The 26228-nt window shown below is 31.5% G+C and overlaps 1 protein-coding gene across 5 annotated transcripts in view; it reads right to left on the reverse strand.

The window, feature by feature from the left end:
* LOC141447817 (probable multidrug resistance-associated protein lethal(2)03659) overlaps positions 1 to 26228 on the reverse strand; it is a 75951-nt gene that overhangs the window by 11955 nt on the left and 37768 nt on the right. For 4 of the 5 annotated variants that reach the window (XM_074115679.1, XM_074115677.1, XM_074115680.1 and 1 more), the window contains 10 exons: positions 9397 to 9512; positions 5114 to 5224; positions 4415 to 4549; positions 3700 to 3904; positions 2365 to 2587; positions 2137 to 2293; positions 1730 to 1868; positions 1466 to 1576; positions 454 to 714; positions 77 to 363 (listed from right to left, as the gene is read on the reverse strand). In XM_074115679.1, coding sequence (XP_073971780.1) covers positions 77 to 363; positions 454 to 714; positions 1466 to 1576; positions 1730 to 1868; positions 2137 to 2293; positions 2365 to 2587; positions 3700 to 3904; positions 4415 to 4549; positions 5114 to 5224; positions 9397 to 9476 — 1709 coding nt within the window. In that variant the 5' untranslated portion in view covers positions 9477 to 9512. Of the gene's footprint in view, positions 1 to 76; positions 364 to 453; positions 715 to 1465; positions 1577 to 1729; positions 1869 to 2136; positions 2294 to 2364; positions 2588 to 3699; positions 3905 to 4414; positions 4550 to 5113; positions 5225 to 9396; positions 9515 to 26228 lie in introns of all 5 variants that reach the window. The other variant, XM_074115678.1, reaches the window with a different exon arrangement.

A 26228-nucleotide genomic window follows, 5' to 3' on the forward strand; every position in this document is an offset into this window, starting at 1 on the left:
GGATGGTTTCTAATTCTCAAAACAAAAACTAAAAAATAGAGATGTTTTTCAATCACACACAAAAAAAAAAAATTACCTAGCTAGATTAATTCTTGCTCTTTGACCACCACTAAGAGACACACCTCTTTCTCCGACAATGGTTTTATCTTTATAAGGTAACTGTTCAAAATCAGTTCGTAATGCGCAAACTTTCACTACTTGGCGATATTTTTCTTTAATATAAGGTTCTCCAAATAGTATATTCTGGCGGACGCTTCCATGAAATAGCCATGGTTCTTGAGAAGCATACGATATAATACCTGTTATGTTTATCGATCCACTAGTTAATGGTAATTCTTGAAGAAGAGCGTGAAAGAATGATGTCTGCGAAAATCAAACACATTAAAAATGAACAAATAGTAAAATGACTTTAAAAAAAAGAAGAAGATAAAATGAAGAAATTATGTGAAATACCTTCCCTGCTCCTACAGGACCAATTACTACAGTCAGCTGACCAGGTACGACTTCACAAGAAATATTGCTTAGACAATGTTCATTCGCATCGGGTTGCCACTTTGCACATGCATTCTTAGCTTCAATACCAGATTTTTCAAAATTTTTAGTGGTATGCGTATAAAGAAGGTTTGCGATACCATTGTTTTCTAAATTTAATTTGCCATTAGCTTTATCATCTCTTGGAGAAGCCACTGAAGACTCTTCGTACAACAGAAATTTCTGGAATATTAAAAATACGTTATTAAGAATAATACATGTTGTTATTTATAAATTAGATACCAAATATAATATTAGATAAGGGATTTACCGATAGTATCGCACAGGACGGGTTTTAGATACCATGAGAGTAGAAATACTGCTAATTATATTTTAACCTTACAGTCTGCGGATAGACGGTACACTTTTACTGAGAGAGTTCTGCCTGGAAATCTGCATTGTGCTAAGGTGCCAATGTTTACAATCTTGACGCATATTATTAAATTAATTTTTTGGAAAAGGTATTAAATAAAAGTGATACTATATAATATAGATATATGAAAATCGTAGCAAGATAGGCTTCGTAATACGACTAGACGGACTAACGAAAAGAGACGAAAATATAGTGCTGGGATCAGATACCGGTCTAGGCCTTGAACTTTATGAAACGTTAAACTTGAGGAATGAATAGAAAAGTATGTTTGCTAGCCTACGTCTACTCACCTAGTTTGGAAGTTGGACATTAAGTCCTCGTGAAACAACGAGCGGCGTTACTTTATTTTATAATTTATTTTTTATTTCGTGCCACAACAACGTAAAATTAACGACTTTTTATTAATCAATAGGTTCATTTGAGTAAATATCCTTATCTAATCGTTTTTTGGTAACTTTGTGTATTTAGTTCTGTGCTTTAACAATATTACGGTACTCAAGTAATAAAAAAAACTGAAGCAGTGTTTTATTAAAATCTACTTACTTATTTTAGCAACCTTACCTGAAGTCTTTTAACTGAAATCAAACATTCAGCTACTTGTTGAATACCTTGAGGGAAAAATACGGTCATCGTTTGTCTCAGAGTATTGTAGAAAGATGTTAAAACGAACACCTAAAAAAAAAAAAAATTGAATACACTTATATTTTTCAAAAATATTAATTGCTATATATTTAGTAAAATTATAATAATTATATAGTCGTCGCTGTAAGTCGAACTATTGAAAAACTTTAGAAGGGATTATATTTGAATGACAAACACATTTACCTTTTCAGCAGTAATCCCATTTCCAAATAACACATACGATAAGATTGTAAAGAAAATAGCAGCTCTTGTATGAAAGATAATAAAAGACATCATTATACCTCGAATGTAAGAAGACTTTTTAATTACTCCAATTTCTTTTCTAATAAAGATAAAAAATTTTTAATAGTAGTTATTAATAGGTGTTATTTACAGTATTACTAAATAATTAAATTACTTTAATTAAATTAATTGAAAAATGGAGGAGTCCCTCTAAAATAAGTAAAAGATTCAATAAAAAGTATGTACATTTGTGAAATAAAAAAATCGGCTTTATTTTGAAAGAGAACATTAAGCAAATTTAACTACAAATTTTAGCTTAAAATTAAGTTCGAAAAAGCTATAATATACAACCATTCCTCCACTATTACCTTCTAGCTAGAGCGACTAATTGTGAAAAAGGTTTTTCCCAAGTATACATTTTTATCACTTGAATGCCATTAATAATTTCATTCATTAATCGTACTCTTTCATCAGTTCTTATCGCAGTTTTCATTCGAAGAGAAGATGATTTCTTGCCTAACCAACCTGAAAAAAAAGAAGTTGTAATAATGCACAATCATCTTATTTAAAATTTAAAAAAAGAAAGATTAACATACCTTGTAATGGTATAAAAATAAATAAGGTTACTAGACCGATAACAGCTGCTGGACCTACTTGTTGCCACATCAAATAGGTGACAATACAAGTTTGTAAAGGGCCTAACCATAAATACTGTAAAAATATAAAAGCTATATCAAATCTATTTACATCGTTTGATAATAAATTTACTATTTGTCCTACAGTTGTTTGACCTAATGAAATTTTGCTCAGTCTTAATGCCTGAAACAAAAACAGAAAAAGTATATATGTAAAGTATATAGAATGTAAATTTTGCTCAAGTACCTTGTATGATTATTGCTAAAATTGATAAAACTTAGAAAACAATTACCACTAGATTATTAATAAGATATAAAAATTAAAAATAAAATAGCAGAATACAGGATTGTAATATACTCGAATTCGAGAACAAAACAAATGTTAACAATTTAAAACTTTGAAAGTTTCTAAAGCATAATAATTGAAACCTACGTTTTTGAATACAATTTCGATGACATTATATCGTGGATTCATACTCAAACAGAGGTTATATACATAGTTGTCTTCAGAGATACTGATTTTCTCACATCTTTTGAAGCTTTTAAAAGTCTAACTATAAGTTTTTGAGATCAAAGGATCAAAGAATCTCAAAAACATGTATTTTAACTATTTTTTTTACAATAATTATGGTAAAGTAAAATACTTATTATTTTTTACCGTTTTTATTTTTTAATAAATTTATCACTATTTAATTTTTAATTAAAAATCTTTTCATCAAATCATTTCAATGGAGTCAAACATATTCTGTGTTATCATTCTTTAAGTGGAATAATGCATAAAATAAATTAAAGATATTTAATATTAAAGTATCCAATAATTAAAACAATACAATATATTATTGGTTTTTGAATATTTTATTTTACTTGAATATTATTTGATTATTGCACTTAATAGATTCAAATTAGCGTATCTAAGACAGAAACAAACTACTCAATGTTAATATGTTAATTAAAAGATTTTTAATTGAGACTAAAACTAATACTGCAGACTTTGAAGGTTGTTTTATTTTATTATTTTACATTGAAACTTTAATTAAAATTAATTATTTTCATTGAGATACTTTAAATAATGAGTTTTTATTTATGTGATTTTTTTTAATCCATCCATTTTTTATTTATTTAAGGCGCCTAAACATTTAAGATCAAGGGTCATGGGCGCCCTTGACGTTATTCAGTGCATTGCTGGCTTTCGGACAGTGTCCTCTCATTATATTTTTTCTTGTTTGTACAGTTTTTCTTATGCCACGTTTTACAAAAAAAAAAAGAATCACCTAATTTAAAATTAAATAAACTTACCTTTCGATAAACTAACGAACAAGCTGCAACTCTCGCTTTCATACCAATGTGCATGACGGACATCATATAGGGATGCATAAATAATACATTAAATCCTGAACACAGTACTACACCAACTGCCCAGATATAAGCTTCATTCAATGTCATTTTACTCCCTGGCGTAAAGAAGCTAATTAAACCACCTAATAATATTGGCTGTGCTATCCTGTGAAAAAAATAGAACATTTTTGAAAATGAAAATAAATAAAATGAAATAACGCGGCATAACCCAGAATTTAACAAATGCAGATGCATATATTGACAGAATAACTAAAGCAAAGCTGCGAATTTGTGATTTGGGATGATAATGATAATGTTTTGTCAGTCGGCAAAAGTAGTGTGAGATGAAGCTTTGTAAATGGGAATCCAAAGAAAAGCATTGATGCAATGGATAAAGTAAACGAAATAATATATTATATATTCCTAAATATAGAAACTATTTTCATTATGACATGAGAAAACCATTATCTCTTACAAAAGAAAGGGCAACAGTGGAGATAGTACCTAAATTAGACAACTGATAGCGCACTTGTCACACTTTATAAGGGCTTGCCAACGAAATATTTAGGCTGAATTTTTATTTCCATTCAAGTACTTACAAATTAAAAGTAACGAATAAATAAATTAAATCTGTATGTAAGAGTTAATAATGATACATTAATATAAATAAATTTACCTGAGACCAATTTCCGAAATAAATGCTGCAATTGCAAATAACATTATACTTGGTCCAAATACTTTTACTATAGCTCTCAGGAAGCTGGGAGTTTTATTTTTTCCTTTACATCTTCTAATTTCTGCGTTCCACACTCTAAAATTAAGTTTTATTATTATTATGCATTAGCATTTGTATTTTGTAAAAAAAAAAAAACCTGGTTTCATCTCATTGTAAAAATATACATTAATATCTTTAAACATATCTTTTTTAATAAATGTTAACGTTTCGCTCTATCTTCGGTCATCAAGACTGAATAATCTTGATTACGTAATATATAACTTGAAGATTGCTGAAAGGAGGTCGAAACGACATTTATTAGAAGTAAAATAATCGCCTATTTTTTCTATTTGTATAGGCGTAGCTTATACTAACATTGTACCCCTTAACGTGCACGCTCGAGTTAACTCGAGCGCGCTAAACTGGCCAAACTGTGCACACTCGAGATAATTCGAGCGGCGTTGTACTTTATGCTGCTATAATTTTTCACACTCGAATATAATCGAGAATTGAAAATAATGTGAAAGCAAAGAAAAACAATCGTTTTATTGATATTTATCATTTACACGGGATTGTAAGCTATAACACTTACTTAATCAAATATAAAATATTGCGGTTTTTTCAAAAAAAACTGTGCATAATATAAAAGTAAATATTTACCTTTCCAATCTATCGCCTAGGTAAGCGGATGAGTGTTCTTTAAGTGGTGAGAATAGATCATCCACGAGCAGATCTTTTTTGTAACCTTCCCAGAATATTGGGAAGGTCCAGCTGGAAAAATATATAATTATTAATATTTGTGATGTACAATACAAAACGGAATATTATGGAGCATTAGGAAAATCAGCAACTAGCTGTTTGGGTTCCTGTCTACCACAACTCCTAGAGACACTTTTTTTTTTGGATAATCTATTTTAATTACTAGAATCAATTACTTAATTGGCTAGACGAATGGCGACGATTGACGAACTTGTGCGTCTACAAGATAAATGCAGGCGTGGTTTAAAATAAAATAATCACGCCGTTTAAAATATGGATTATAACTCACATGACTTACCGCTAAGTTCTAATTTTTAAAATTAATTGTCTTCACACAATAATTTTTACAAATTCTTTTTAATAATAAAACTGTACTTTAGAAAAAAGAGCCATGGCTAGCTCTTAAGTTAAGATGACCTTAACTAAAATGAAAAACTGCAGAAGACGAGATTTGATATTTCATTTAAATAAATGAACATGACAATATCGTTGTAAAAATCTCCTTGAAAGGATTTCGCGTATATCGTTTTAATAATAATGATAAGATGTGAATCCATAATAATGTTCATTTTAATGCAGTGCATGTTATTTCCTGTCTAAAAAACCAAGAATCCTATGAAATTTAAACTGGAGTAAAAAGGTCCCTCCAAACTTATGTTAAAATACACATAAAAGAATTTATATTCCAATAATAGGAACTATTTTCTAAGAGAATAATGTATAATTATGCTAAACATCCTCTTAAAAAAAAACTTCTGTAATTATCATTAAAGTTAAAAATAATTTTTTTCTTACTTTGTAGAGAAGTAATTAAATACAAGAAGGCGACAGTGTAAACACTAGTAAAGGCAAATACTAACAAATAATCAATACCAACTTCTAACTACCGCTGATCTAAACGTAACTGTTTTATTGTTAGGAAATTAACAGACAAAAAGCCAGGAAATAAGACTTGAAGTAGAAAGTGATTAGCTATGAGGTTAGCGTATTGGATTCCCCCCACGATGAGGTCCCGGGTTTGAATCTAGCTGCTGGCAAATAAGACTTGAGTGTCCATCTTTCCTAGACAGTAAAAGTTCATAAACTGGCTAAATACGCCATATTTTTTTTTTTTTTGTAGAGAATGTATACCATTTTTATCGCTGAATGTCCTTGTCTCAAGGAATTCAGACTGTTACATTTTAATAATAGTGTAATATTTAAATGGATGCAGAGGATGGTTACCTCTCATCAGATACAGCAGGGATGCGTGGAAATATAGATATTGCCTCGTTTCTGGATTTAATTATTGATATTTTTCTGATTTTGATTTGGGCCTGTTGTGTTGCTCAATTTATGATCAAGTGGTGTATATATATATAATTTAATTTTTTTTCTTCATTTCAATTATTTTTTTATCTATTTAATTATTTTTTCTTTCTTATGAATGTATATATTAAATACTTAATTACATTTTTTACTCCACATTTATATTTCATAAGTCTTTTTTTGAGTACTTTTTTCTCCACCAGGATGGAACAATTTGATTTATTTATTTTTCACACAAACTCCTCTGACGGTCAGTGACCAAGCGTAGGTCTTTGTTAATATATTTGTTTATAATATATATACATACATTGCCGAACAAAAGTCTACATACATCACAATATTTCGGGAATTTTCAAAATAAAGAATTATTAGAGTAAAAATGTGATTTAAACATTTGTAACTATTGTTACTAAATATACACATATGAGAGATGAAAAGACCTCTGCCATCTCCCATTGCACATAAATAAAAAGATCGGAGTTCATGCGTGAACCGAAGTCCACATACAGAATTGATAAATTTATTATTATAGTTATACTTACTAGTTAGGGCAGCGTTTCCCCAAAGTGTGGGTCGCGACACGGCGCCGGGTCGCAGAAAAATTCAACTGGGTCGTGGCAAAAATTGTAAAAACACAAAATATCTATAACATTTTGCTCTAAATTTAATATTTTTCGAAACTTTTTCAAGTATTGCAGGTGGCAACCCTTTACCACCGTTTCCTACCGGACCGTTTAAATTCGGATGCTCTGATTGGCTGATTTCGATTCGTCATTCAGTGCCTTCTGTCGATATTGAAAAGGAAGAAATGCTTAATCTTAGCGAACAAGAAGTTGATAATTTAATTGAAATTTCAAGCGACATCGATCTTAAAAAGTGTTTGAAAATGTACCACTAATTAATTTTTGGTTGCGCTGTCAAAAGGAATATCCAAGCGTAAGCGAAAAAGCGATTTTTAATGCCTTTTGTCACCACTTAAACGTGTGAAACTGCGTTCTCAGCCTTGGTGTGCTTAAAAAATAAGTATCGAAACAGATAGGATGTCGATCCTAATTTGAGAATAAAATTAACATCATTAAGCCCTAATGTGAAATTACTATGTGATGAAAAACAACATCATCCTTCGCACTAAGGTCAAAATATGTAAAACAAAATTTACTTTATTTACTTTAAGTTTTAAATGAAGATAATGGATTGTCTTTAATTACTTATGTTTTTGTTATACAGGGTGTCCCAAGCTATATGGATAACGACTTTTTCTCGGAAACTAAGATAGCTAGAAAAAAACTAAAAAATACGTGTTCCCTTAGTTTTTTGATAGGAATCCAAATATACTTTGTAAATTTTTTTTCGGTGCTTCCAGAAGCGAGATACAGGCACCAACTTCATTTTTTCAAATGAGAAGGTGCGGTTTTTATTTCAGAAATAGATTCCTCTATTTTTTTAAAGAAAAATTTACTTGAACGGTTTTTTTCTGTGAGCGATATTTTAGAAGTTAGGAATGAAAACATGATTCTTATAAGAAATGTCAAAATGATAATATTATAACGGTTTTTTGATTGAATAAGAAGAAAAGTACTATTTTATTATAAATTTTACTCCTCATTAATATTACAAATCATGCTCGAAATGGCCTCCACCATTAGAATTGCATAGACATGCTCTTTCCTGCCAATTGCCCCTTACTGCCAAAGAAATAGATTCGGCTTTAACCGACTTACAGGTATCTATTATTCTCTGCTTTAGTTCATCTACAGATGCCATCCCGACTTGATTCTGATACACCTAGATTTAGAAATGCTTTTAGGTAAGCAGAAATAAGGAAAGAAAGAAAAAAGTTATGAATAATCACCTTGTTTTTCAGGTATCCCCAAAGAAAATAGTCCATAGGTGTCAAGCCCGGTGAGAGAGGTGGCTACTGAATCGCCATATAACACGCCCATCAAATTGCCTATCGAGATATCTCTTTACATGCCTGATGGTGTTATATCGACACGGGGGGCGGGGGACGAATAAAATTTAAAATCTCGTACCGGGCCGCGGTCAATAAAGTTTGGGAAACGCTGAGTTAGGGTAAATCTTAATATATACAAATTTATTAGTTTTAATTGAAACGTGAATATAGGCGGATCTGAGTTAGTTAAGAATTTATTATTATTTAAAATGGTTCACCAAAGAAAGGAAATCCCTGTGTCAAAACGCAGATTAATAGTTAAATTAAATAATCAAGGATTTTCATATCGTAACATTGCGAACATTATTCGAAGAAGCTACGCGAGATATCCTTTCCGACCGAGATAAAAGACAAATTTTCAGGGTGTGTGCAGACTTTTGTTCGGCACTGTATGTTTCCAAATTTCAGTTATTAATAAAGACATTATCTATCTATATCATATTTTTTGTTAGCCCAAGATAAGTGATTAGCTTTCATCAGAAGTGCTATTGTTGCAAATTGTGCAGATCTAGAATAGATTTCAGGATGACTGACCTTGAAGCCAACGCCACTTGTACGGTTTTATCAGTACAACAGTACAATATTGTGTGACATATATAATAAACATTACGAGTTAATAATCAGTTGATAATCAATATTGTCAACTAGCCTAAGAAGATAACCTAGTCCCTAGGTCGAAAGATCGGCAAATAATTACTGAAATTACCATTATTCTGTCTTCCTTCAGGATTAATGAATTAGTCACCATAGGCAATCAACAATACTTAATACTCAATGCACTCCCTGACTAAGCTTTCAGCCAGGGTTCTCTTGTCATGGATAACACAGCCCTTCGCCGAACAATGAGCTATGAAAGAGACTCCTAGCAAGACAAAAAAAACTGAAGAGCTACCCGTTAATAAGTACATATCAATATACTTACATAAACATGAGAGCCGACAAAGGATTCGCCTTCTCGCGTGGATTTGTCCTTCTATCATTATGTACTTTCTCCGATTCCATTCCTTAGCCATTCAAGAGCATCCCTTTACCTTCTACCTGTAATTAAAAAAAAAAAAAATGATATTATTACCAAAGAATAAAACAGAACATAAAATAAATTTAGGTACTTCTCCGATAGCCGGGCGCAAATGTCGCCAATTGTGAACCAAACGCGAGTCAAGTCAACGGAAAAAAGTCGAAAACGTTCAACTATAAACAAATATTAATTAATAGTAAGCAAAACAAGTTCAACTATAAACAAATATTAATTAATAGTAAGCAAAACAAGTTCAACTATAAACAAATATTAATTAATAGTAAGCAAAACAAGTTCAACTATAAACAAATATTAATGAATTGTAAAGAAAACAGTTTTACCCAATACTGTTTTTCGCTTGCGCCCGGCTAACGGAAAAGTACCTAAATTTAACATATGAATTCATTTTACTTCCATAATAGCTATGGCTATTCATTTATAGACTATGAAGGAACACAACTATTAGACACATTACATACAGAGAATCTTTATATCCTGAACAATGGTGCGCCAATGCTGTTACCTAGACCAAACAGACAGCCCTCGGCAATCGATCTCTCTATCTGCTCGCCATCTCTTGTCACCAGAACAGAATGGTCTGTAATAGCCGAACCTTTCGGATCTGACCATCTGGGTATAGTAATAATAGCGCGTGCGATAGCAGTAACATCGACCCCTTCACCAATAAAAAGTGGAACTTGGGGTTGGCCGATTTGGGATAGTTATGCATTGTTGACAGATAAACTGTTAACAGAGTTAAAGATAGATAGTGACCCACAGTCCAACTACAATCAATTAATAGAAATTATAAATTTTGCCTCAGAACAGACTATTCCTCAAAGAAAACCTTATTTAGGAAGTAAACCTAGATTCCCCATCAAGCCTTGGTGGGATGAAGAGTGCAATAGAAAATGTGATCGATTTATATAGAATATATTTAGATAGAGTCTCACATTCAAATATTAACTTCTGAAACTTTCAATTGTCCACAACGAATTTGTAATTCTAACAATGCATTTAAATGGTCTTTCATAAGAGATAGATTTTGAAATTGTTTTATTAATGGCAGCTTAAATTAAAACGTACCGTGCCAAGCCATTTTTTTGACTTCTCGTTCCGGCCACTTGATATTTTGGACTAAAGGTTGATATATTATCACACAATCTTTCATTACATCATCAATCGATAAGTAGTTCACTTGTTTAAAGTTGCTATCACATCGTGTACCACTTGTGGTATGTAAATAACTTGAGGATCTAAATAACAATTAGTCTTCAGAAACTGCGACAAACTCTAGAAGACGCCACGAAATTAAAAAAGAAAGAGGGTAAAGCGAGGACAGCAAGACGACGTTTCATTTCGTGCTGCAAACAAAATGTAACAAAATTCGGTACTGAAGTAGCAAGACAAGAAACTATAAGAGTAATGACGTTTTGCAGCGATTGCCCCGAAATAGCCGTCTTTATAACCTCCCTTGCTTTAACAAAATCCATTATTAAATGTAATTATTAATTATTCTATTTATAACAATTAAATAAACTCCATCTATACTCCATTTTGTATAATGCCTCACCTTCTTTGGTAGAAATATATTTTACAGTATTACATCTGTCATAAAATATATGTTTTCAACGCATTAAATAAATGTGACTGCGTTTTACCACCGGTGGTACACACGGCACGGAATGTGTAAAAGAAATAAAATATAATTGGACCAAGTAGGTGATTTCTTATACGTGTTGAAGGCTACTATGTTAAGTTTCCTTAATCTATTGCACTCTTCATCCCACCAAGGCTTGATGGGGAATCTAGGTTTACTTCCTAAATAAGGTTTTCTTTGAGGAATAGTCTGTTCTGAGGCAAAATTTATAATTTCTATCTTTAACTCTGTTAACAGTTTATCTGTCAACAATGCATAACTATCCCAAATCGGCCAACCCCAAGTTCCACTTTTTATTGGTGAAGGGGTCGATGTTACTGCTATCGCACGCGCTATTATTACTATACCCAGATGGTCAGATCCGAAAGGTTCGGCTATTACAGACCATTCTGTTCTGGTGACAAGAGATGGCGAGCAGTTAGAGAGATCGATTGCCGAGGGCTGTCTGTCTGGTCTAGGTAACAGCATTGGCGCACCATTGTTCAGGATATAAAGATTCTCTGTATGTAATGTGTCTAATAGTTGTGTTCCTTCATAGTCTATAAATGAATAGCCATAGCTATTATGGAAGTAAAATGAATTCATATGTTAAATTTAGGTACTTTTCCGTTAGCCGGGCGCAAGCGAAAAACAGTATTGGGTAAAACTGTTTTCTTTGCAATTCATTAATATTTGCCCGTGGCTTCAATCGATGATCTGAAACGTCGAATAACTCTAGCCTGTCTATATCTTGACTTCGCCACCATAAGTCCTGCTACAAACAAAGCGTGGGAGTCCAGAGTTTTGGCTTGCCTATTCCTTGATTGTACCCAGTTTGAACAGATTCTTTAAAAAAAATAACGTAATTTTGACAGTAAACTGAAAGTTTTTCATATTTTAAATTACCATAACTTTTGAAAAACCTAACCGATTTCAAAAAATTTTGTTTTGTTTTTTTTGGGAGCTCAAATACTATAAAAATGTGCAAAAAAAATATAACGTTCCATTTGAAAAACAAAAGTTGAATGCTGTATCTCGAGATACAGGGGTTTAAGAAAATAGGTCAATCACTGAAAATAAACTAGACTAAAAATGATTAAATACGTGTTTTTTATTTTTTCGAAATTTCCCGCCGTTTAAAAAAAAAAAGTGGGTGGAGCATATAACTCTGGTCACCCTGTATACTAGCACAGTAAGTTCAAATGTTTTAAACAAATACCTATTCATTAGAAACCTTATTACACTCTAGTTGCAAACAACTAACTTTATTTTTAATTTTTTCCCGGTTTATATTAAGAGAAAATATTTTACAAATTAAAACCTTTTCTATCTGATATTATGTTTCCTTTTACATTGTAATTAATTTATTAGTATAAAAGTATACCTTTACTATAATAAATGTAATAAGGGAAGGGATTAGCTATGAGGTTAGCATACTGGACTCCCACGCGGAGGTCCCGGGTTCGAATCCAGCAGCTGACCCTTAGATTTTCTCTTCCTAGGAGCTTCTTACAGCTCACTGTCCGGTGATGGACAGTGTTGTCTGTAACGAGAGAACACTGTCCAGAGGCCGGCAGTGCACTGAAAAAAGCTCCGGGCGCTAATAACCTCAGATGTTGATGCGCCAAAAAAAAAAAAAATAAATAAATGTAATAAGTATAATAACAATAATTTATTAGTACTTATTATTAATAATTCTGTACCTCGGAGGGAAAAGGCACCATGTCCATTTTTTCGATTTTCAGATTTTGGCATCATTTTACAAATTTTTTGTTGCTCTTTCTACAGGTGTAAAGCACTATGACCTATGTTTACTATTAAGCGATTTATGTATTTTTAAAAAGCGCTATGATACTTCATTACTCAAGGGTAAAAGGCACTACATGGGCATAAATTTTTTCACAATGGAGATGAAAGTAAAATATTTTAAAATATGGGAGTTAAAGTGGCCATACCAACTATAATAATTACGGTGAGAAGTACAGGAAAGAGTATAACCGGAAAAGTGGAACAAAAAATAAATTTGGAAAAATATCTTTATTTGGCTCCCCTGTAAAATTTACTTTTGGTGACATGGTGCCTTTTCCCTCCGAGGTACAGAATTATATAGTTAATTATTACAACTAACTGGGTTTCCATCCGTTTGAAATAAACGAATAATTTTGATTTTTCCTCGCCATTTAATTAAAAAAAAAAAATTTTTTTTCAACATACTTAGGACAAAAATTATTTTTTAAAAACATTTTGAGCATTTCCTTAAAAAAGAAAACCACTTTAATTTTATCTATTATTAATTTTGTTTGCCACTATTGAAGGTTATTTATTTATTTTTTTAATTGGGTGTTTAAATATTTTAAACTTTTTAAGAAAACTAAAAAAATGAAACTGTCCTTTTTATTGCTCAAAATATTTTTCACAAGTTTTTTTTTATTTTTCAATTGTTTGTATTTCCTCAATTTGCAATGCTTTTAATGTTCTTAGATATCAGAAGCTCTCTAAAATCTTTCTTTCTGAATGAAAATGTTCTATAGAAAAGTGATTGAATCCTTAAGAGTGATTGGACTTTTTATTATCTTTTAACAAATAAAATACGATTTATTGAGAGATAAGGGCTGTGGAGAAAACAATTCTTACAAGAATAATCTTAATTATTTGTGCCAACTTCAAAGAAATATAACTATAAGGGACTACCAGAGAGGTTTCAAGAACTGTGACGTCCGACAACTGATGATACGTATATACTTCGAAAAAGCGTTCGAGTGATCGCAGAGGGGGGAGAAAAACGGACAAAATTCTATCAAATTCAACAAAAAGATATTTCAGGTAAAAATTAATTACGGAAATTTAGAAAGTAAGCAGGGCAGACTAATAAAGAAATAATTAGGGTGAAGGGACCAGTAATTGACTGCTTAAGAAAAAATTCGAGTTTAAGATAGAATAACTTCCGTTATTTTGGCTCCAGGTGTAGGTTGTAAAGTTGTACCGCTCCAGTAGGATGTATTCTATTTTATTAATATTTTAAAAGCAGTAAATTCGATCTTTATGTCAACCAAAAATGATTTTTTTTGGAAGTATGTCAATGACCCAGTAATTGACATACCGAATTTTCGGTGGAGCCAGTGTTTGACATGGGGTGGGACCAGTAATTGACATACAAATACATTCATGAAACGACATAAGGTATGCATTCAAAATCACTTTTAGATCTAAATAAATCACTTAAATCACTTTTTCAATTGGATTTATAACAAAAATTAGTCTTATTCATAATTAATTACAATCAGTTTTTAAATAGGCGAACCTAAATAATCTAATATTTTTTCAACCTTACCCTTTTTTATGCAGCTTTTGACGATCAACCCTTACACAACTGTACTACCGGTAACATCACAAACATCACAAAGTCACCAACTCTCCACGTATGTTTGATTTCGCACCTAGTACTTCTCTTGAGGGAGCTTCATTTTTCCTCTGGCCGTTTTCTTTGATGGAATTCTATGGTTTAGCCATTTCCTCCCTTTCTTCTTTGCCATGTGGCTAGGACCCAAAACTGAGGGAGAATGAGAGATTTTCCAACTCCGATAAGTGGGCGTCGTTTTTATTAGTCACGTAGGCCTCGGAAGCTGTTCTTCGGCGATCACGATTATTCCAGTTTGTTGTTCATAGATTGTTGTTCTCTACAGAATAATCATTCTGCATGCCCTCTTGAAATAAGGCGTACATTTGCTAATTCATTAATTTAAACATATTTTGTTGGAAGTTTTACTATTTATGTTGCCGATTTTTATCAATGATTTTATTTTACAATGTATTGAATTTTTAATTATAATAAAATTTACCAACCTATCTTATCATTTTCTCAGAAGTCAATCACTGGTCTCAACCAAAAAAGCTGTAGGACTAGTAATTGACATACATGTCAATTACTGGACAGATTGCCGTTTCAAGGACCAGTGATTGACAGCCCCATTTTAATCCTCAATGCTTCTTATAATTAAAAAAAAAACTACATAAATGAAATCTACAAGTAATACTAATTATAACAGAACATTGATAACCACACGAATATATGAACAAATAAACGAAAAATAAGAAAAAAGAAAAATTATTTTCTTATCAATCCTCCTTAGCAACGGCTTGTTTTTTCCTTGATTTTGAACTTTTAACACAAATAACCTTCCACTGATACCAAGGAACCTTCCAATAATTAATATTTTTCTGGAACTGCTGCCCAAAGGCTTCTCAATAACGAAATTGAAAGAATCACCACTAAAAACGGCTCATATCCCTTATAATACCAGTTTATTTCTGGTATGTCAATTACTGGTGCCCAGTCAATTACTGGTCCCTTCACCCTAGGCTGTAATTCAAGAAGGAATAAGGTTTGCAACTGCCACATAAATATGGAAAACTGTGATCAGAGTTTTACAGCTGATAATTTCAATTAAAACTATAACCGCAACATAATGCTACAAATCAGCGGTTACCAAAACAGGTGCGCATTGCAAAAAAATAAAAAGATCAGTAACGTGACGTTTACCATTTTATTATACATTTATTAAACAAACTAAGGCCAAGAATTGCAATCGAATCATGTACCGAATACCTGACCATGATTTCGTTAATCGACCGTTTAAACATCGTGGCGTCCTATAAACCCCCCCCCCCTTCACAAATGAGAGACTAAATAATAATGGAAAGAAAATATCAACTCAAGCTTAAAACTTAAGTATTCCGGAAAGTCCACTATTTTACATATCTGGACGAAACTAAAGGTAAAAATGGATAATGTTACGAGTTAATTAAAAAAATAAATGAAGAACTAATACCTGAAAAAAAATTGTAGTCTTTTTTAAAAAATAATTATTTTTAATTTAAAAATGTTATCTGTATAATGACTCACATAAAAACACATTCTTACGAACTAATGGAATGTGATAACCGATAAATAAACATGGTATATTTTTATGGGATATCTTTAATGTCCTTACCGGATATATTATACTAAAAAAGAATCATGAAACAACAATATGTTTGTTAATTATAGCAGATAAAGTAGAAGAGTCTGTATGTAACAAAAAAAAAATTATATTAAGTAATCTCCTTCATGATTGCACAGTGATTTCTTATTTCAGCGCCTTCTTTATAAATGTAATCATAACCTTCAAAAACTAAATAATTAAAACAAAAATAAAGAATGGTTCTTAAATAAAAGAAAAATAATTCTTTATTAGTTCTTTGTCATCATTTTGTAATATTTAATTGCAATCTAATTGATTCACTCTTAAAAAGGAGTAAGCAAAAATCAAGGGGTCATTTCTTAAGATTCAAGTTGGGACACCTGTTTAAATAAAGATAATAATTTATTTACGTATTTAAAGACAAAGAAGATTGTCCAAAAGAGTTTATAGACTTCATTTTTATTACCTAATTATTTTTTGCAATAAAATACTATAATTACAATAGGTTCCTATGGGCGTGTTGACCGTGGGCCGTTTGGCTCGCTTCCTCTATTACACATTCTATTCTATCGCTAGAAATAAAGATAAAACATTGTTAGATAATAGAGTTGGAATGAACTAGTTGTATTTTTTTATGACTTTAATCATAAAAGCTTAGTTATATTTAATTTTGAATTACAATAAAAACTCTTCATAATTCAATGTAAAAATATTTTTTAATTTATAAATGAATATATGTATTTCTATAGGGTAAGTTAGGGCCCACAGGCCTACGCCTTAGGGCACCCGTCACTAATTATTGTAGCTCTTAAAAATTAGTTAGTTAGCAGAAAGCTTCTCTACAGCGCGGTACGATCTCCTAGAAACACGTACGGACTATTAATATGCTATTCGCAATATTAAAATGGACTATAATTTCGTCAATTTGCCCTTGCTTGCCCTTTCAAAGCGAAATTTGTTACATAATACGCTGCAAGTTTGCTATTAATTACGTTAATATTTTTCGCTTAACACTAAACCTACCATAACCTGTCAGGTCAATTGACCGTTTTTTAAATTTGATTTGAATTTTCTAATTACAGCGTTATCATACCGCCATTAAGCTTCACGACTTTTCCTAAAATATATATTCAATTGTTTTTTTAATATTCACTTATTTTCCTAGTATTTGATTTTTGAGAAAAATACGTATGTAGTCCGTCTTAACTACCGCGACCGGTCATTTGAACGGCTGAATATTTTCATTTTATTTACTTATTTTAATATTTTATTTATTTATTTATTTTTGTAACAGAATTCTCTCGAAAACTCAATTTGATAATGCATTTATCGGATTATTGTTTGCATGTGGTGCATATGAGGCGAAAAATGTACGATATTGCCCTTTTCTATGGAACAAAAAATGGAGACGAGCATTCTTCTCAAAAACTATGAGCAGAAATGTATAGACGGAAATTGTGAGCTTTATTCGATTGGATCAAAGAAATCATCGTTTACAAACCGATAGATTTGCTTTGTCTGCTTAAATTTTGGAACAAATTCGTAGAGAACAGTCAAAACTGTTATATTTTTTCAATATAACATCATATATCTTTTCCAAGGACAATTGTTCCCAACAAAGACAAGATGCAGATTTATTCAGTAGATGCCAAATAAACCTGACAAATTTGGTATCAAATCATGGCTAGCGTTCGATGTAATAAAGGGCTTTCCATATTTGAGAAAACGTGAAAGCAGAGAACCTTCAGTTCCGTCTGGGGAGTTGGTCGCTCTGAAATTAGCAGAAATGTATACAGCTCGTGGAAGAAATATAACCGTGGAAAATCTCGGAAATGGCCTCCACAAATAGTGTTCAATATCCTAGATTTAGCAGGAGTAAATGCATGGATTTTGCATTAAAAAAACTACCGAAAGTGAAATTTCAAGGCAAAATTGGTAATATATTACCATTGCAAAAGCATGACAAATATTAGTACACGAACAAGCGGTCGGAAAATAGCCAAATAAGATACTGCAATGGCAGTAAGACTAAAAAGAGCTTACGTAAAAAATACTACATAATTATAAAAAATGATGCAAAAAAGAGTAAAATCTACGAGATTCATTTTTAAACAAAAGAAACTATGCTTTTTCATTGTTAAATAATTATTATCTTCATTCTAAAATAAGAAATTTAAGTAATTTTGAAGTCCGGCCATTTGACCGGTCACGGTAGGAATAGTTATGCATAAATGTCGGTAGTGTTAAGCCAGTTTGGATATGATCGCACAAGTTTGAATTCTGGCTTCTTTAACTGCTATCTCTAGAGCGAAGTTAAACGTGAGGTCATTCAAGCTATAGCTCTGTATGGTTCCTTTATTTACCTGAATCGTCTTAGATAGGGCTGCCTGATCTTATGTAATTAGTTGTATACCTATGGAAATCAACTTAGGCCAGAGTTATGTCGCATGTAAGGTAATACACTAGCGAAAATGTATTTTTTTTTTTTAAAGGAACTTGGCTTAACACGCGTTAACTAAGCTAACGCGTATACTAAGCCTAATGATTCACAGTAAAATCTATTCTGACATCTTCATATTTATAAAATACAAATTTGAACTGAAGAGGTTATTGATGTAACGATTTGGGTTTAGATAAATTCTAGCCTTACCACTACATGCACTAATCACATATAGATCGCAGCTATAAACGCTAATCAGAAATTTCTGCCTTGGATCGGTTACTCCCTAGACCAGCGGTTCCCAATCTTTTATCATTAGTGTACCCCTTTACCTGATTGTTTCCTTAGTGTGTACCCCTAATATATAATATATAAAATAAATAATCGTATTCTTGATTTTACGTATTGGCCCTTTAAATTAACAGCAAAACAATCTGAATATAATGTGTCTTGTAAAGAACATAATACATATGAAATGTTCCTATTAAAAAGATCATTTATGAATAGGTAAACATTTCAAACCAATAACTATTGCAGGGGTCGTAAATTGAAACAGCAAAGCGTTAATAAAGGAGAAGTAAATTATATGCGGGCCATGTGTAATATTAGTCAAAATAATATTATAATAATTTTGTAATTAAGTTGTAGGAATCATTTATTATATAATTTTTTTTTCTCATTAATAATATATCTGTATAATTTTTATATTTTCCAACATAATAACTTTTTTTTGGCGTACCCCTAAACAATCTTTCGCGTACCCCAGGTTGGGAACCGCTGCTCTAGACGTACGATAATTTCGGGATTCAGCCAAGGCAGTGCTGCCTTCTTTTCTTCAGTAAGTTTTTCCAGTAAAAATGTTTGGTAAGAAACAGAGCTATCAGAGTACTTTTTTCGCATCATAAATACTTTAGAAAGCACATCCTAACCCCGATTCATTGCTATTAATAATAATGGAGATATGTTGAAATATTACGTGTAAACACATTTATTTTTAAAACAAAATGTGTTTTTTTTAACAGTTATGTTTATCTTTATTAATCGGCCCGGGGTTGTTATATATACAACACATTAATATACTGAAAATAAGTAAAATATTAATAAAATTGTTATCAGCCTTTTACCTTTATCTCCAGCTTAATCATAACGTTATCTTATAAAAACGTTTATCACTTTTCACGTGTACACCATGGATGTCCAATAAATATTGTAAACTTATCATTAATCTCCTTAACAAAAAACTTTCAGTTCAAAAAAAAGTTGAATAAAAAGGTTGATAAAATGTCCAAAAAAAATCTTAATTTTAATTTTCTCTACTTTTAGGTCCATTCTAAGTACTTACAAACATTCCAATTAGTTCGAATAATATGTTTTCGTGAAAGCTAATATAAAAAAAAAATTGATGATAAGAAAATCGATGCGAACAATCGATTTAAATTTATGTGTGACGTGGTTACGATTAGTGATTTAATAACACTAGATATTATTACTTTTTAATTTTCCAACAAGTATTAACACTAAACCTACCGCCAGTTAGGTCAGATTGTTTTGCTGTTAATTTAAAGTTACAATACGTAAAATCAAGAATACGATTATTTATTTTATATATTATATATTAGGGGTACACACTAAGGAAACAATCAGGTAAAGGGGTACACTAATGATAAAAGATTGGGAACCGCTGGTCTAGGGAGTAACCGATCCAAGGCAGAAATTTCTGGTTAGCGTTTATAACTGCGATCTATATGTGATTTTGTGCATGTAGTGGTAAGGCTAGAATTTATCTAAACCCAAATCGTTACATCAATAACCTCTTCAGTTCAAATTTGTATTTTATAAATGTGAATAGACGTCAGAATTGATTTTACTTTGAATCATTAGGCTTAGTATAAGCGTTAGGAAGCCAAGTTCCTTTAAAAAAAAAGGTACAATTTCGCTAGTGTATTACCTTACATACAACATAACTCTGGCGTAAGTTGATTTCCTTAGGTATACAACTAATTACAAGAGGTCAGGCAGCCCTATCTAAGACGATTCAGGTAAATAAAGGAACCATACAGAGCTATAGCTTGAATGACCTCACGTTTAACTTCGCTCTAGAGATAGCAGTTAAAGAAGCCAGAAATCAAACTTGTGCGATCATATCCAAACTGGCTTAACACTACCGACATTTATGCATAACTATTCCTACCGTGACCGGTCAAATGGCCGGACTTCAAAATTACTTAAATTTCTTATTCTAGAATGAAGATAATAATTATTTAACTATGAAATAGCACAGTTTCTTTTGTTTAAAAATAAATCTCGTAGATTTTACTCTTTATTGCATCATTTTTTATAATTATAGGCTTCTCAATTGCTAATTTCCCGAATACGTATATTTTACAGTTTAGACATCATTTTTTAGTCTTATTGCCCTTTCCAGTATCTTTTTTAGCTATTTCCCGACCACTTGTTCTTGTACTAGTATATGTCATGCTTTTGCAAATGGTAATACAAAGTTTTGCCTTGAAATTTCACTCTTTTTTTTAAAGCAAAATTCATGCATTTATTCCTGCTAAGTCTAGGATATTGAACACTATTTGTGGAGGCCATCTCCGACATTTTCCACGGTTATATTTCTTCCACGAGCTGTATACATTTCTGCTAATTTCAGAGCGACAAACTTCCCCAAGCGGAACTGAAGGTTCTCTGCTTTCAAGTTTTCCCAAATATGGGAAAGCCTTTTTATTACATCGAACGCTAGCCAAGATTTGATATCAAATTTGTACGGTTTATTTGGCATGTACTGAGTAAATCTGCATCTTGATTTTGTGGGGAACAATTGTTCATCGATAATAATATATGCTCTTGGTTAGTTTTGACTGTTCTCTACGAATTTGTTCCAAAATTTAAGTAGACAAAGCAAATTTATCGGTTTGTAAGCGATGATTTCTTTGATCCACTCGAATAAACCTCACAATTTCCGTCTATAAATTTCTGCTTACAGTGTTTGAGAAGAATGCTCGTCTCCATTTTTTGTTCCATAGAAAAGGGCAATATCGTACATTTTTTGCCTCATATGCACCACATGCAAACAATAATCCGATAAATGCATTATCAAATTGAGTTTTCGAGAGAATTCTGTTACAAAAATAAATAAAATGAAAATATTCAGCCGGTCAAATGACCGGTCGTGGTAGATAAGACGGACTACATATTTTTCTCAAAAATCAAATATTAGGAAAAGAAGTGAATATTAAAAAAACAATTGTATACATATTTTAGGAAAAATCGTGAAGTTTACAGGTAACGCTGTAATTAGAAAATTTAAACCAAATTTAAAAAACGGTCAATTGACCGGTCGTGGTAGATTTAGTGTTAATTAACTGATTTCTCTTACTATTGCTGGAGCTTCGAACTTTCAACATTTACCTTTCAATAACCTTTTCATGAAAGCAAAATATTAAAAAAAATTCAAGTCAACAACCTCCAACTTTTGGAAATTTAGTAACAAATCCTATCATTTGAAATAATTTTTACTATTAACACATTTTTACATGAATTCATTGAATGTCACCAGTTTCCGCTCTAAATACTACGATTTGAGGTGGTCCCTTTCGAAAGTGATTTTTTACCAATTGGGTATGTTTATGTGTCTGTACTGGGTGGGGGTAAGCATAAGTCTAAATCGGAAGTACATATTTTTTATTATTATTTTTATTATTTAAGGCGCGTCAACATCTATGGTTATTGGCGCCCGGAGCTTTTTTCAGTGCACTGCCGCCTCCGGACAGTGTTTTCTCGTTACAGACAACACTGTCCATCACCGGACAGTGAGCTGTAAGAAGCTCCTAGGAAGAGAAAATCTAAGGGTCAGCAGCTGGATTCGAACCCGGGACCTCCGCGTGGGAGTCCAGTACGCTAACCGCATAGCTAATCCCTTCCCTAAGTACATATTTGAAATTCGTTTTAGTGGCCACAACTTCAAATAGAAGTTGTTCTTTTCAATGTGTATTTTTAGTTTTATGGGCATCATTGTGTAGTACATCTATACTGAAGCCGAACTAACAAAATTTAGAAAAAATCGAAAACTACAAACAAATATAAGTCATAACGTATAGAAATTAAAGGGTTTTAGACAATTGTAACTCGTAACAGCACGAATATCAATCTATTAAATCTATCATCCACTAAACAAGATAGTGATTTTGATAAATAATGATAAAAAGAACACTGCATTTCTGTTAAAAATCGACGCTAAATTATTTACTTTTCAAAAAATTATGTCGTATTTTAGAGGTAAAATTAAAAAAAAGAAAAAATCGATTAAATAAAATTACACTTGAAATATTTAAGTGTAATTTCCATTTAGTTTATCAGTGTTTGTTTTAACTTTAAAAATAATACGTTATTAGTATTTCAAAAAAATTATAAAACAACTAACTAGATAAATTAATTTGTCTTTATACATTAAACTCGACATTCCAACTATAATATAACCATCAAGAAAGAACTGAAATTCTTCAAAGGGAAGTAACAATATCGAATAACTCGTTAGAGACAAACAGAACAAAAGTTAAAAATATTTATTAAACTCTTGGGACCCCAAAAATTAAATTTCAAAGAAAATGTAGTCATCGATAGTTTGATTATATCACAATACTATCTCATGAGTAGGATATTGTCAAAATGAAAAAGAACAAAATTAAAATAGGTTAAAGTAGCTTTTTAATTTTTGAAAATAAGTCCTATCTTAACGTTTTTGAAAGATTACGTTATACAGGGTGTATACGGAGGAGTGGTCGAAACTTAGGGAGGTGATTCAGCAGCTCAAATACAACAAAAAATATTCTCTTCACTTTGGCCAGATTCTCAATAGTGTCCAAGATATTTGCATTTTAACCTTTCCGTCGATATTCGCGTTTTTCACCATAAAAACGGCCGTAACTTTTCTATCCTTTATCCTACAACAAATCTGCTTATTCCAAACGAAAGAGCATTAAGTTTCCTATAAATTTGCAGGGTACAGAGCCTCAAAACGATTCTTATAACAATGAAATTTTTACTTTAATGTCTAAACATTTCGTTCTCGATGATTTTTGTTAAAATTTTCGACTGCAATTTTTCAATGATTAATGAATCAAGGGATCACATAATTTCAGAAAAAAATTGCGCATTTATTGAGCTTCAAGACCATATGGATGTCTTTGGTTTTTAATAAAACCCTACCCCGAACAGAGGGGTGTAAATGCAGAAAACTGGGATTTTGTGAACTGACTTTTCATTACTAATTTACTCAAATGTCAATTTTTAGAGAAGGAACAAAAAGAAAAGTAACCATTTTAGTTTTTAACAATTATTATTTAATAAAACGGAAGTAAAAAATAAAGTAGCAATAAAACGCAGTAGTCGACTACAATTGTTGGTGCAACTTATTTTAATGACATAATGGAGGTTTTTTTGATCAAAGTTAATTAATTAACGGTTATTTTCTTTTTGTTCCTTCTCCAAAAATTGATTAGTTTTGAATTATTATTAATTAACTTTGATGAAAAAAAACCTCCATTATGTCGTTAAAATATGTTGCTCAAACAATTGTAGTCAAGAAACTAAAAATTTGCCACAATTCTTTCCCACTTCCTTGTTTGAATAGTTCGAACGATTTTTGTAGCAATTTTAGCTAGGCATCTGCTTATTGTACTTTTTCACTTCTGTGTTTTATTGCTACTTTATTTTTTACTTCCGTTTTATAAAATAATAATTGTTCTAAACTAAAATGGTTATTAAAATGGTAAAAATTGATATTTGAGTAAATTAGTAATGAAAAGTCAGTTCGCAAAATCCCAGTTTTCTGCATTTACACCCCTCTGTTCGGGATAGGGTTTTATTAATAACCAAAAAAATCCATATGATCTTGAAGCTCAATAAATGCGCAACTTTTTCTGAAATTATGTGATTCCTTGATTCACTAACCATTGAGAAAATGCAGTTGAAAATTTTAACAAAAATCATCGAGAACGAAATTTTTAGACATTCAAGTAAACATTTCATTGTTATAAGAATCGTTTTGAGGCTCTGGTTTAAGCAGGTTTATAGGAAATTTAATGCTTTTTCTTTTGGAATAAGCAGATTTGTTGTAGGATAAAGGATAGAAAAGTTATGGCCGTTTTAATGGTGAAAAATGCGAATATCGACGGAAACGTTAAAAATGCAAATATCTTAGACACTGTTGAGAATCGGGCCAAAAAGAATAGAATATTTTTTGTTGCATTTGAGTTGCTGAATCACCTCCCGAAGTTTCGACCACTCCTCTGTAAACACCCTGTATAATAAATTTGAGGTCTAGTGGAAGACATTTTCTGTTCAAACAGTAAGTTTAAAAAAACAAAAAAAAAACTGTATGTAGATGCAAAAAAGTAAAATTATTATCTAAAACAACTGATCTTATCAAACGAAAAGTCTTTTGAAGTAATTGGATTCAAAAGCTTAAGAGGAAGTCTAAAAAATTGTAAAAATAACTGTTATTATAGAGGCAGCGAAGAAGGAAATAAAATGTTAAATAACAATAGAAATATTTTTTCAGGGTCAAATATTCATTTTACTCAAGTTGCGCAACACAGGGTTTCCCCTGTAAACTGGTAAATAGTATATGTATTTAATTAGTTATGATGATGCATGAAGATAGTATAATAAATGTATTGTACATCTTATATAGGTATCAATATTACAACCAAAATGAATTAATGTTTATAATTCAGTACCTCGGAGGTATACAACACTAAGTCCATTTTTTCAAAATTTCTGTTTTTAATGGTTCTAATACAAAATTATTTTTTTTATTACCCAACCATCACTTATGCTGCACCTATCTTACTTATTATCCACCAAAGATTTAAGCAAAATAACTCCCGTGGGCTTGTAAGTAAGAAAAAACCGCGAAAAATATCTTTCATTTGCTCTCCTGTAAAAAACGAAAAATGTGACAGTGTTGTGTACCTCCGGGGTACTGAATTGTTAACCCAAACGCGAATGTGTGATTATACACATTAGATACAACATACTAAACCGGGCACTATAATAGTTTTTATCTTTAAACTGGAGACATTAAAACATGCACTTCCGAAACTAGATTTCGAATAGCTGACACGATCACTATACATCCGCTTTCTAAGACAAAGAAATAATAAAAAGTGCAATGTAGTGAAGGTTGCATACTTACTAAATAAAACCAGTTTTTCAAGTCAGTTTGTTGAACTACTGTATGAACCTCAAGGAATGAATTACAAAGTGATGCAGCTAACTCAAGGTCGTGTACACCATTGCTATAATCATATGTTTCTTTTCTAGCAAACCGGTTTCATACTCGATGTAATTCAAGACTAAATGAGGAGGAAATATTCAAGCCAATTATTGGACCAGTTAGTACTAGTTAGCTGTCAGCACTATTTTACTTCTTTATGATCAATTATCATGATGGTCTCAAAATTTTGATATTGCGTTTTCATCAAAAGAATTCAGCAAGCCTCTTGTAAAAGTAAAGTAAAGTAATCGCCTATTTTTTCAGGCGGGGCTTAACGTCCAACTACCAATTAGGTGTCGTGGACGGAGGCGACTAGCAAACATACTTTACTATAAATTTCTTTTATTAATCATTAAATAAAATCCAAGGCCTAAGACCGGGAATCGAACCCAGTACCACAATACATATTAGCTT

The sequence above is a fragment of the Rhodnius prolixus genome, unplaced genomic scaffold (genome assembly GCF_049639745.1).
Source record: "Rhodnius prolixus isolate KJV_2025 unplaced genomic scaffold, Rpr scaffold_13, whole genome shotgun sequence".
Lineage (NCBI taxonomy): Eukaryota > Metazoa > Arthropoda > Insecta > Hemiptera > Reduviidae > Rhodnius > Rhodnius prolixus.